The following is a 14032-nucleotide window of genomic DNA, read 5'->3' as shown; positions in this document are numbered from 1 at the left end:
TGGATGAAATGGACATGCGTAAAATGCTTTGTCTTTGTGCATTTTGCCAACACTGGCTGTCTTTAGGGGTTGTATAGTGGTCACACAGTGGCTACGAGCATGTTGTGAACGGTTCGTAAGCAAACTGATAGTGGAAACCACCATCTCTGACTAAAAGCGTTTTGCAAATTCAAGTCTCCCTGCTTGGTCAGCATTGTTATTCCCCTTCTGCAAGGCATGAAACCAGGGCTCAGCACATGGCAGCGACTTGTTGTGGAGTTGCAGGCAGGACCTGGGCTTGAAATCTTCTATTTCTGCTTGGATCCGGAGGGGACTGAAATTCTGGCTCTCGGCTTCTGACTCATGCCTCAGCAACGCGAGGGGAGAGGGGAACTTCTCGGGTAAGAGGAGCTCTTGCAGCCGTCTCACTGAGTCACTTTCCTGACAGGAAATATGCTGTCATGCTCGCGGCTCCCCTGGCACGCAGTCAGCCGGGCTCTGGTGAAGAGGCAGATTGTGTGCGTCTCGGCTCTGGACTTCCTATTTGGGGGTGGAAGGAGACAGCACGATTTGCAGAAGGCAAAGGGGGAGGGAGGAAAGAACAGGCAGTGGCTTTGAGGGGACAGCAATCAAAAATAAACCCTGGGGATTTAGCAAGCCCACCCCCCAAAGTGCTTGCCTCTCTGCAGTGCTGGCAAACAAACAGCAAAGGAGAAGGAATACACTGCCCAGGTCTCTTCTGCCACTCCCCACGTGTTAGGAGTGCCTGGAAAAGAGGGACCCAGCCGTGAAGATCCACTGCTCTCAGGGAAAATCTGTGTGGATTTCTGGACCTGCCGTTCTGTTGCTGCTGACGTGACGTCCTTCTGCTGTCACAGCAGCATGGTGACCTCCCCAGGCAGTCGCTGTGGGGTGTTGGGAGCTGGGTCTGACACGGTGGGGACTGCCCAGGAAATGTGGCAGCAACTCTGAAGGCTCAGAGAGTGAGTTTGGCATTTGGGTTACACAGGCTCGTGCCAAGTGATCTGACAGGGCTCTCTCCCTGCTTTTCTGTGTGGTGTTTAGTGCTTTTTAAATATTCCTCCTCAGGTTTTCTGTACGGTATAGTTAAAGTCATGGTAGAGTGTTGCAGGAAGATAAATGTCAAAGGGTGATGCATGGGACACATGATCACTCGAAACATCCCTTCAGCAAAGCTGCTATAGTATATGCATTTAATTTTCTGGATGTCTGTGGATGGCAGACCCACTGCTCAGTGCAGAGCTCTTTTTTGTTTTGTGTATGCCATAAGCCACTTTGGCTGTCAGAACATCTACTGTCCTTACTAATGGGCTTTCATGGCTGTTTGTGTTTGGAGGGAGGGGCAGCCGCCTGTGCAACCCTCTGCTATGCTGTGTGGTTTCCTGTGGCTGGCACCAAAAGGCAGCTAAAGCCCGTTTCACCCCAGCAAAGCCATAAATAGTCTAGTGTGGGAGACTGGAAATGCGCTGGTAATGGTGTATGGTGTTTGGGCTGTCTAATTTCTTCCCTAACTGCAGAAGTTGGGGAGGGAACTCAGAAAGGCTGGATGTGGCCTGAAGCTGCCCCAGTGCTCTCCTGACACCAAGCAGCTCCATGCAGGTGTGGGCCTTGCACCACGGCACCTGGCTCCTGAATGCACTTTAAATATCCCAGCTGAAGTTTTTCAGATGCCTTGGAGCCCAGTTTCACAGGACATTGTGTGGATGAGAGCTGGATCTGTGTATGGGTATGAACTGTTTGCCTGGGCACCTCTGCTGGCTCAATCGTCATGGAGATGAGCCCTGGCTGACAAGGTGGGTTGGATTTGTGTCAGGGCATGGTCTGACTGGGGAGGACAGAAGAGGAGGTGATGAGTGGAAGGAGCAGGCAGGTGAAAGTAGCTACACAGTGTGGGATACAAACAGGCTTGGGGAAGGGAAGGAATTTGTCATTTCAATTGGATGCCTGAGTCTACTACTTGTTCATGCTGTGCACATGGGCGAATATCTTCTGGTCTTGAAACTATATATAATCTGCAGTGCCTGGGTTTGATTTCCTTACATGTGACCTCTGGGACATTGTTTGCAACAGTATTCAGGGTCTTCTGTTTTCCTTGTCTCTGCTAAGCTATCCTTAAGATGGAAATAAGGCTTAGATCTCTACTTGTGTTGTAGATGCTTAATGAACCCAAATGTTTTTTTTATTCAGAAAAAAAAAAGACAGCAAAAACCAATGAACCTAGTTTCAGTCTTCTAATGACTTCTTTGACAACACTGGGGTGATGTAGATACACAGTGGTTTAAGAGATGAAAAACCAGTCTAAGACAGTAACAGTCAGTATGAATACAAAGTAATGTTATCCCTTTGTCTTCAAACAAAGCTGGACTATGTTAGATACTGATTTAACAGGTAACAGCAGTCCACAGATAATCCTTCAGTGCCAGGAGGCACCGTGCTTGTGTAAGAAACTCCTCCGAGAGCTGCTCTGGGGGTATTGGGCAGGCTGTGTTAGGGTGAGCCCAGCATGGGCTCAAATCCTGAATGGATTTACACCTGCAGCTGTAGGGCAGCCAGGAGCTCTGGTCTGGCCTGGGAGGTTAGAGCTGCCTTCTGCACTCCCTCTCGAGTGTCAGTCTGCACCCTGTGTCTCCCTGCTCTCTGCAGAGAGGCAGAGTAGTTACTTGTGGCCAGGGGAAATCTGCGGATTAATAAATTACTGTCTGTAAAACACTTTGAAGATGGAAAGCCCTGCGCAGCTCCTCAGGATTATTACTGTATCGCTCTTATTCTACTGATGGGGTTCCAGTGGCCTTATTTTCCTTATGATTTGTGACAGCCCCAGAAGCTGAGAAGCTTATTTTAGTGTGTAAAGTCAAAAGAAAAATAGATTAAACTGCATTATTGTCTTCTAAAGAGACTAAATCCCTCCCCCACCATCTTCTCCTGGGATTTCCTGACTTCCTCCTACTCTTCCCATCGCAGCTTCTTGCTGTCCTAATTTAGGACATGATTTTATAACCATCCATACCAGTCTGAGTTACTGCGGTTGTAGAAGTTTATGGCACTTGGAGGGCATGAAGTTGAGGGTGTTGAAAGGTGTGTGTGGCCCTGAAGTAGAGACAAAACCTCCAGGATGGAGCTACCCAGGGTGTCTACACGTAGCTGCAGCCTTCAGCCTCTCTCCGTGTCAGCCAGAATCATGCCTGGCAAGGAGAGAGGAACAGTGTTCACTTCCTCTTCTTGGCCACAGAGAGGCTGAGAGGGGTGAGTTTTGTACAGACATGAATGCAGAGTGACCTTTCTGCACAGAAATGCAGAAACGTGTGGAAGAAAGCTCATTTTGGGAATGTCACTGTTACAGTATTAGATGGCCACTTGTGCAGTCACAGTGCAGGATCTTTTGCTGTCTTTTAAGAAGGACGGGATGCAACCAAGATCCTGGCTCAGTGCAGTAACGAGGCTGCACAGGTTTAATTCTGCAAGTCCATGGTAGGGCCAGGAGTTCAGCCTGGACCTTGACTTGACTGGATGTCCCGGGTGTGTGGAAGAGACCCTGCCAGCTTGAGCATGGTTTTATCATGGCATGAATCAGGCAAACCACCTCTGCCTTTCATACAGATAATATTGCAACAGGCTGTTCTGTTTTCTCTTTATCTCTCTTTCTCTCTCTCTCTCTTCCTCTTGTGCTGCTCTACTTTGCTTCATGCAGCAATTTCCTCAATGAAGTGGGATGGAAAGTAGCTATTTGCTCCTTTTCTCCTTCAGGCTTTGAAGCAGTTCATACCCATACCTTTATCATTTTGATCTCATGGTGTTTTTTTTTTTTTTTTTTTTTTTCCTCTAAAGCCTTCAGGAAAACATGTCAAGCTTGCTAGAGAAAACTGAACACTTTTTTTTTTGTGTGCCTGTTTTTTTGTGTGCTGGAGGTAACCAAAACACTCTGTGCCACATTCAGTAAACACAGCTTTAATCACAGATAGAGAGTGAAGGCACAGAGCTCACTGTGGAGGAGTCTTAAGACAAACAACAACCACCCTTCTCCTCATTACAGACTGCTTGATCGGTAAGGAGGCTCTGAGTCAAGTGCTGTGGGCTCTGTTACAGGTTGGTCGTTTTTGGATGTCATGCTCTGGCTGCTTCCTCTGAAGTCCTGGCTTGTGCTGAAGTCAACATAAGTTCACACAGCTTGTTTTTTGTGAAGCTGGCACAAGCACAGGCTGTCACACCTGTTTGAACTAGACTTGCAGGACCTGAAGTTTATCAACCACACTGTATAAGTGCTTCTGGAAACACCGAGTCTCTTTCCTCCTTCCTTTCTTGTCCATCCCATGTATTGAAATGATAAGCATTCAGAGGGAGATGCTGCTCTGTCAGCAGCATCCTGTGGAGATGCTTTCACAGCAGCACTGCAGCTCAGCAGCACGGCAGGAGGAGCCCTGGGAGAAGTGTGAAGCCCCACTGCTGGTGCCGTCGCAGCAGGAACGCACGCACGGGGCTGGGCTGCACGCTGTGCCTCCCAGCTGATCGCAGGAGGTTTGTGCTGGCACCGCTTTCGCTTATGTTGGAGAGGCTGGGGGAAGGAGGTAGTGAGGCTATGACAGGCTCTTTTTGATGTGTTCACACTGGAAGTCAGATTATAAACTCCCGCAGAGTTCATGCAGCTTCTAGGCTGAGCCTCCAAGGTGGTGCTGAGCTCCTCCTGATTTCCAGACCCTCTGACCAATGTCTCTGCTTTGGAGATGGTGGGAATGAATGCGAAAAGCTAGCTGATCTAGGCTGGGGCTACCCGAGTCCTCTAATACCCACTGATTTCAGAGTGTTTGGATCTGCTTCTTCTCCCAGCACAGGGAGAATGTTCTCTCGCTCTGCTCGGTGCCACCCTTCCTCGGTTGTGTGCGTGGTCAGATGGGGTACAGGCCAAGTGGGAGATGCTCTCCTGCTACGCTGCCTCGTTTCTCAGCTGCTGAACAAAACATGCTGTCGTGGAGCACGCTGTGCCACACTCCTATGCAGGCTGCACGTGTGAAAGCAAAACTCCAGGCCTAGTGGAAGCGTGGGCGCTCCTGGCACCCGTGTGAATAGAAAGCGCACCCACGCGTGGTGGCTGGCCACAGCTGGTGCCTCCTTTACTCCGAGAGCAGCTCCACCATTCAGCCTGGCTTCCTCTGCTTCCCACTCGCTGGCAAACTGCTGTGCGCTTGAAAGAGGGTGGGGGAAATTTTTTCTTAGAGGTGGTAGTGATTAATTCAGTCTTAATTGCTTTCCTGGACCGGCTTTCTGCCTTATTGATGCTCGTATCAAGCTAACCATTGGTGTGACTGCCCTCTGCACAAAGAGATGGACTCAGCTCAGCTTTGCCTTAAGATAATGCAGAAGGAAGTAGGAAGATGGTACAGCCCCCTTTAGTACTACTGGTGGCATGGAGTGGGGAAAAGCATATCCCAAATGTCAGCACAGCCCCTCTCTGCGTGGGGTGGGCCCCCTCCTAGGGATTGGAGATGACTACAAAGGATGCATCAATTTGGCAAATAGCAGGATGATTTGTGCTGGTGTGATGGATGGCCTGTCACAAGAGTGGCTCTATATTTCTTTGCAGAAGTTTTAGCTAGTGGAAGGCTTTTGTTTGTAGCCCCAGGGGAGGGACAGAGAGATGGGGTGGAAGCAGGGTGGAGCTGGTGGTTTTGTGGTGGAGATTTTTTTTTTTTTTTTCTTTAAATGGAGGTACCGTGAGCATACTTAAAATGACTGCACAGAACTGCTAAACAGGAGGGAGAAAAAAGGGCATTGTGCTTCTTGATGTGGCCTTGCTCTCTTCTTATTTTTAATCCGTAGGTTCTGCAGTTTGTCTCCCCTTGAAAATCCAAATAATTGCACCAATTTTATCTCATTTTTGGCTGTGTGGGTGCTTCTAATAGGTGCTGCAGACACATCTTGAAGGGAGCGTTTCAGTTGGGTGTACTCAGTGTTCAGTTCCCTAGGGGGTAAATCAGTGCGGTAAATTAAAGGTTGGGAAAGGTTTCCAGAAATGTCTGTTTTCACCTCTGTGCAGCTAAGCAACATCATTATTTTTCTCTCCTCTCATTTTCTGCTTTGCGTGTGGAGAAGCCACTTTCTTCAGCTTTGTTTGGCTTCTGAGGAGCAGTCTGTACTGGGATGCCTGATGTTGAAGGGTGTTACAGCACCAGATTTTGAAATGGGGCAGATCAGGCTGCTTCTGTAACAGAAGAGCTTGCCGTCCCTAGTACAATAGTAGGTATTCCTATGAATGAGGGCTGCAACATACACACCAAGCAAGGAAGACGCTTTTGAATTAACTTTGCTGATTCACCTACGTATGCAAGCTACTTCTCAGTGTGCATCAGGGCAGAGCCATAGTGCAGCAGCATGCTCATGTATTTATCTTGAGGCACGTGAAGCAAGGTGGGCATCCGTACCATGGCCTTTCTGCCTGCACTTTCTCTTCCTGTGCTGGAGGCATTTTTTCCTACCATGCAGCCTACCACTTCTGGTGCTCTCTGGGACCTGTGAAGCACTGGGGCCTTTAGGTGGATCAACCCCTGCTGGCAGTTTGCTGTCAATGCAGCAAATACATTTAAAAATACACATCTTCCTTACCTCTATCTGCGTTGTCTGTCAGGGAAGGTGTTACGGGTTATAGATTGCTTTGCTGCATGGTTGCAGAGCACTCAGCATAAGGGGGTCAGCTGAACCATGAGCAGTAAGAAGAAAAGGGGGGCTGCTTTCAAGTGTTCTGCAAAGGCATTTCTGGGAAGATTCATTTGTGTGATGGATTTTTTTTTATAGAATTTTCTCTCCTTCTGTTACGGGTGTAGTGCTGTTTGCTGCAGTGTGGAAGGGACTGTGGTGTTGTATATAGCTCCCGTAGCTTCACTGGGTTTCTGTTTGTCAAGGGAAGCCCTGAATTCGGAGTATGAATGCTGATCCCACTCGATTTAAGCCTTGTCAGTGCAGTGGTAAGCACAACCTGCAGGCTCAAGCCACAGGTCTGCTGCTGTCATCTCTGTGTAGCAGCTTGCTCTTGGCTTGGTTACGTGCTGCGCTTGGGGTTGAGCTTGGAAGTGTGCCGGACACCTGAACACGACCTGATGGGGCAGCCTTAGGGCTGGCCACCTGGTGTGTTGGCATTCCTGAAATCATGTGAACTGGCCAGCTCCGAGACAAAATCTCCATGTACTGCTCTTACAGTGCAGAGCAATGGTCTCACTTCCTCCCCCAGCTAAGAAAGCAAGGCCCATACAATGATGTATTTTTTTCCCCTCTGCATTACTCAAAAGCAATATATTTATTTTCAATTACTCATTCAGGTAGAACGAGTAAGTAGCTTTACAATGCTGATTTATGAGCTCTTGCAAAATGCAAGACCTGCTCATGATTGCAAAATTCATTGATCTTTACTCCAAGAATTTCAATACGGTAATTTTTTATATAGTTTACTTCCTTTTCAGTCCTGCTATTTGAAGTAATAAGGATAATTTTCCTTTTTGCAACCCAAGAGGACACTGCAAAGTCAGGTGCAGGGAAGAGAACCTGGGTGTCCTGATGTACAGGCACAGGTCTGCATTGAGACCTTGCTCCTTTCAGAGGGGAAGGCTTTCTTTATGAAAACAAATGCCCCTCACGTGAATGGTAATGAGATCTTCATCATGCAATTAGAGCCAGGCACTGGCAGGCTCATTTGTCTTGTTTTTGACTACATGGAAACTTGACCTAATGCAATTGCCTGATGAGCATGAACCAGCATACTGGTTCCAGTTGGCCTCCACCATGGTGGTGCAGGGTGACTGTACCTTCTCATGGTGTGATGCTTCTGGTAGTGATTTTGGTCTTTCATAATGAGCCTTGTCACTGGCTGCAATAGCAGTGGTACAGACTGATGGGTGCAGGCTGAAGCAGAGTAGCTCTGAAAGAAATCTGTATGTCTGAGATGATGAGCTAAGGCATTCCTCATGGTTCGGGTTGTTTTCCTAATACTTGGACTCTTGCTAACCTTGCTACCTCCTCCCAGCCCATTTCCCTCTGTCCAGAAGTAGCACTCCATCACATGGGTGTTTGCCATGCTGTAGCAGCCATGCAGTTTGTATTTACATTTATGTATAAAACAGCCAGAAAGCATTTCATTTATTATTGGCCCAAATTCTGTCTCCCCATGACTAAACACTGCTGAGCCACACGAGTTAGCATTGCTGCCTTAAAGCACTGTGGGCCTGTCTTCTCAAAGGTTTCTATTTGCTTTTTTTAATTAAGTATGAATTTGGGGCCAAGCTACATCCTACTGTCTATTTAAGGAAGATAAAATGCCAGAAATTGTGCTTTGGGCCTGTGAAGTCAGTTCAGAAGAATTGGGCTCAAAGAGCATATTGTATTCTGTTTTTCCTTTCTGTCCAAGTTCTTCTAAAATCTGCAAACTAGAGAAGCTTTGCAGTGCTGTCTCTGGAGTGGCTGCGATGCCTCTCCTGGGGCAGCTGCAGGCAGCAACCCCTTTTCTGTTGGACTCATTTAGGGCTCAGACATCAGGCTGCCCTAGCTAATGCCTCGCTGCAGCTGCAGGGGTGTGCTGGGAAGCGTGCCGTGTCACCTCTGCCCTGTCAGCATATGGGGATTTGGGAAGTGCAGGTTGTTCCCAGGTTAGCTGGCACCCTGCTTTGCTTGCACCCCATCCCTTTGTGATGGGGCATTCTCATGGGTGGGAGGAATAGGGTGGGAAGGAGCTCTTAGAAGATAAATGAGTGTTGAGCGTGCTGTTTGTCTTGGTCCTGTTCACTAGAAGCAATTTCAAAAAATAATAAAAATAATTGAACAGCTTTTACTCTTACTGCCCAGTTTCTGTTAGCTGGAGTCTGCTGTGAGCCACGCTGATCCTGTTGGACAGTACTTGGGGAAAGCACCAGGGGGCTGCTTGTGATCCCCAAGTGAACCTGCTGCTGTCTCCTTTGTAATGTCTCTCCTGATCCTTAGCCTCCCTTCCCAAACTTTGCTGTGAACAGTCACTATGTGTCACTTTGTAGTTTGTAGTGTTAGTATGGCATGCACAGGAGTTGCACAAATCCATCACAGAAGAGGCAGCGCCTGCTTCCAGCTCCGCCAGCCCAGCTTCCTCTGGCAGGGGCAATGGCCCATAGCTCTAAGGGATGGTTGATATTTGCAGTGCTCATTTTTTCCTCTTCTCAGGACACCTCTATTTCCATCTTCCCTGTCATTCTGTGTGATTGGACGCACCTCTAGCATTGTTTTCATGCAGATCTTATATTCCCACAGCAGTTATTTTTTAAGGTTGTATTATCTTGGAGCTCTCTAGGAAGCCTGGTGTTAGGCAGGAATATCCTATCATATTTATTTCCCATCATGACAGTACCTTGGAAGAAATGTAGCAGGTCTGCAAATGAAAGTAGAGGTTTTCAAGTTCTCTAGAGCTCATCACACCATTCTTGTTGTGCTTTGTGAAAACCAAGTTTGTTTCCACTTAAAACACTAGATTTTTGCCTCTGACTTCCTTGGAGACAGTACCAAGGGCTGTAGGAAACGGGGGGCAGAATTGATTTTTTCCTGGAGATGTGCAAGCTCAGGCACCTTGTTCTTCCTGCTTGCAGAACGCTGTGATGACTGGGGTGTGGACACCATGAAACAGATCCAGATTTATGATGGGGAACCTGCCAAGATCAAATGCCCGCTTTTTGAGACCTTCTTGAAGTATAACTACAGTACAGCCCATTCTGCTGGCTTAACCCTGATCTGGTACAGGATCGGGCAGGACCGGGATCTGGAGGAGCCCATTAACTTTCGTCTCCCGGATAATCGCATCAGTAAGGAGAAAGACACCCTTTGGTTCTGGCCTGCTCTTCTCAATGACACAGGGAATTATACGTGCATGCTCAGGTAGGTCGTGTGGTACAACTTCTGTAATCAAAGGACTTTCATGGAAGCAGGAAAACAATGCTGTTAGCATCATATCTTTCTGCAGGAAGAAGAGCATTTACAAAAGCATTAATGGGAAAAGAATGTTACAATTATAAGACCACTCAGCACTGCGCCAATTTACATCGTAATGGTGCTTAGAGCCTTGCAAACATTAATGAATATGACTCCTTGCTAATTGCAAGTGTCCATGAAAATATTATTGCTGAGCCCATGGCAAAGCCCACAGGCGCTCACCATTAAGAAGTGATCTGTATGCCTGGGGTAAAAATAGCTTCAGATGCAGGGGTGATGTTTTGACTGCATGCTAATTTGGCAAAGATTCATGAGTTTTAGACTTCTAGGAAATTAAGTGTCTTTAAGTGTGGTACAAAATGAACATAGCATCTGCTATGCACAGAGCACAAGAGCTCTTTCTGATCTTCCTTGTGTTGTTTCGTGTTCATAGTGCCTTTGACCCTATTATCTGCTTTACCAGCAGGAGAGTTGGATGTTGCTTGTTAATCGTGTTTATGGGCTTTTCTGAGCTGGCGCAGCCATCTCTGATAGCACTTCCTTTCACAAATGTAAATGAATCAACTAAGGCTGTATATACCACATCAGAGCTACGATGCTCATTATTGCATATGTGATTCCTATTTCATTCCCCTGATAGAGAAGTAAGCCACTCTCATTTAATCAACCCTATCCTCCTCTGTCCTTAGAAATACAACCTACTGTAGCAAAGTTGCCTTTCCCTTGGAGGTTGTTCCAAAAGACCAAGACTCCTGTGTGAGCCATTCAATAAAACCCACTGAGCAGAAGTTCTACCTGGAGCATGCTAATGAGAAGATCATATGTCCAGATATTGATGGGTTTTTCCCTGCTAGTGTGACACCAACTGTCAAGTGGTACCAGGTAAGAAGCACTTTGTCTTTACTTGGGCAGTGGTGGGATGCAGTGTTGGATCTGAAAAAGGAATGTGTGGCAGAAGAATCATGGAGTTGTATTTCAGAGTCTGCCCAGCAATTAAAGCGTTAAGATGAGTAAAGCTACAATAAAAGTTTTATTTCTATTGAGTTTGAGAGTAAAACTGTCCTTGGATAAGAGAATTAACACTGAATTTTTTTGACTGGTGTGCTTAAGTGGAGAGGGCTCAAGTAAGGGGTTTGTATGCTTGACCTGTAAGGCAAGCAAATTGCTATCCCTGTGAAGAAAAACGCTTTTCCATTTCTAGTTAAACAAAAAAGCAATTTCTTAAGTGAGGAAAACAATTTCCAAATCCCATAAGATCAGGGAATGAAGCTGTACAACAAGGCTCTGCAAGGACCATGGATGCTCTGTTTGCCATAACTTGGCAAACTTCTTTTCTGAAGATGGAGACGTTCCTACCCCACTCTGCTCTGATAATTAGGTTGTTTCCAGCTATCCTCAGGCACTTGCCTACACGACTACTGCCTAATTTTATTAAATTTTGACCTCCAGTGTTTTTTTCTAGATGGATGCCTTTAGTCAAGAGAGAATAAGAAATTCTCAGGGGATGCACAGCCAGGGGGTGTGGGACTGAATTTTCTGGCAGCTTTGTAGAGCACTTTCAGATTTCAAGGTAGAAGGTACTGTATGAGCAAATTTAATAGTAAAAAAAAAAAAAAAAAAAAAAAAAAAGTTGGCAACAAATATATCTGCAGTTGAAAAGAAAAAAATAAGTTAAAGAATACCAAACTCTAAAACCCTTCAGGAGAGAACTTAGGTTTGTAGCCAAGAGGAGCAGTTTCACTCTTGTAGTTGAAATGCTTTGCTTGTACTCTTCATTGAAATTCACATCTCAACAATCAATTAGCAGAGTGAAACAAAAAGCCCCATGGAAGCCATTTTTTAGGTAGCAAATCATCCTATGCCTAATAAAAACCATTAAGAATGGTATATGACCCCTGTCTTAAGCTGCCCCATCAGGATATATCTGATTTGGAAATGTACCATTCAGAAATAATCTCTTATAAAACTCAAAGATATGCACATTTTCTGACAATCAAGATGTCATCTGCATAACCCCTTCCTGAAAAGGGATCTCTAGCTTGGTAGTTGGCCAAGGTTTTCCTGCCTTACCTAACAGAAAGAGAAGAGTTACTAAGGTTTATGTACTATATATTCTCATTTGCCAGTTGCCAGTGCAGGGGCCTCATCCTCAGCTGATGTCAGTCAGGGTAGCATGATTAGTCCCAAAAGAGTTAGAGATGCTGACATCAACTGGGGACATGTCCTTTAGTGTGAGTATCAATTTGTGAGTACATCATCATTTTCTTGTCTCTTCCTGCTTTCTCTCTTCATTCTGCTGAGGTGTTCACCTTGATTGCAAATGCACTTCTAGATCAGAGCTAGATTTGTCTTTTGAAATCCTCTATATTTTGAGGTGGGATAAAAACCATTAGGGTCATCACCTCGTTTTCAAGGTGAATGTACTAGTTTGTGTTCCAGGGTTCATGGCATTTAGGTCTGACCTGTATCATATACCCAAGTATTATATCAATAGTCCCCAAACAAATATTCTTAGTGGGATATAAACCAGTATCTCTTTGAGTCCTAAAGCACAAATGTTGTTTTCTGCTTGACTCTAGACCTGCAAGTTAGTGGATGGCTTCAACAACCGATACCCCCAAGGGCCCAAGCTTGTCATTAGCATTGTCCGCAGTGCATATGAAGGGAATTACACTTGCATTGTGACGTTCAAGGACCACGGAAGAACATATAATCTCACCAGAACTGTAATGATGAAGGTGGTGGGTAAGAATGACTTTTAGAAGCGTAAGCTGCAGGTGGCTAACACCAGAAGCGGTGAAAATGGCTAGTAAAGTCTGTCACAGAATCTGTTTGTGTTCAATCTGTATTACCCAACTGACCTGTCACTGGTTTTTGCTTGCTGGGTTCAGCCTCCTGTGATTGTCCAGGGCATGTCATGCTGGAGGTCCTACCTACCATCATGTCCTGTGCCCTGAAAAACAGAGGGACCGAGGGTGACCAGGCTTAGGAAGGTGAGGTACAGCCCATGAGATAGTCAGGGGTACCCTCTGCTGGCGTGTGAGTGCATTGCCCTGGCACTCTTGCTCATTTTTGTCTCCAGTTCACTCTGTTGATCATTATTTGATGTCCCAAAATAGCCAACTTGTCCCAGTCTTCTTGCAACCTCAAAGCCTTGTGCACTGAGGTTGAGTGCCAGTTGGTCAGACGGGATTCCAGCTACCCAGCCTAGTGCTTGGACGAGTCTGTGCCGGGGTCAAAGGCTCAGCCTACCTGCAAGGGAATTGTAGATGGAGCTTAACAACCTAGTGAACAGTAGAGCATGTGCTGAGTTCCATGACAACTACTGCTTTAAAAGCAGAATTGAATGCTTAGGACAAGAAATTATGTTTATTTTTTAGGAGCAGAAATAAAAAGAATTTCTGTGATAAGTTGTAATTTATGTGAGATGCTGAGTATTCAGAGGAGCGTGGGCTCTTCTGATTTGAGAATCCCAAACCGTGCATCTAGACTTCCCTGAACTTTGAAGGAGCCTCAAAATCTGGGTCTGTTTGGGAACTAGGATTAGATCTTTTTGTGCAAAACTCTGCAGCAGGATGGTGTTACCATAAAATTTGTGATGTGCACCAGAGCAGGAGGGCTTCACAAGCAAGGCTGCAAGGACCATGCTTCTCACAAAGCTCCTGATGGAGGCCTATCTGTTCTCTCCCACAGGATCTCCGAACAAGGCCTTGCCACCACAATTCACATCCCCAAATGAGAAAGTCATCTACGAACTGGAAGCAGGTAAATTGCAACGAATGCCTGCAGGGATGGGAAGGCATGGCCAGCTGGGCACAGAGGCTCTTCTCTTCAGCTGCTTTCCCAGTGCTTCCCCTCGCCAAGCACTCAAGCTGCCACAAGCCGTCTGGCAGATGGTGTGGGGTGCCAGTTCTCCATGACTGAATAGAAGAGCACAGCTTTAAAGTTTTTGTGCACACAGATTTTATTTTATTTTTTAAAATAATCAGGCATGGATATTGAGGACTCCAGCAAACTGGTGCAGCTGCAGAAGCAGATGAAATGGAGGACCCTCAGCTGCATAGAGGAATTCCTGTAGGACTTTGTATCAGCCCTGTCCCTGGCT

The 14032-nt window shown here is 46.3% G+C and overlaps 1 protein-coding gene across 2 annotated transcripts in view; it reads left to right on the top strand.

Annotated features, from left to right (window-relative positions):
• Positions 1 to 14032, top strand: part of IL1RAP (interleukin 1 receptor accessory protein) — a 45049-nt gene that overhangs the window by 16050 nt on the left and 14967 nt on the right. For both annotated transcript variants that reach the window (XM_082767139.1, XM_082767140.1), the window contains exons 3-6: positions 9588 to 9873; positions 10617 to 10809; positions 12507 to 12672; positions 13621 to 13692. In XM_082767139.1, coding sequence (XP_082623265.1) covers positions 9588 to 9873; positions 10617 to 10809; positions 12507 to 12672; positions 13621 to 13692 — 717 coding nt within the window. The remainder of the gene's footprint in view (positions 1 to 9587; positions 9874 to 10616; positions 10810 to 12506; positions 12673 to 13620; positions 13693 to 14032) is intronic.

This window comes from Aythya marila, assembly GCF_965140915.1.
Source record: "Aythya marila genome assembly, chromosome: 9".
NCBI lineage: Eukaryota > Metazoa > Chordata > Aves > Anseriformes > Anatidae > Aythya > Aythya marila.
This window is presented reverse-complemented; position numbering and strand designations above follow the sequence as displayed.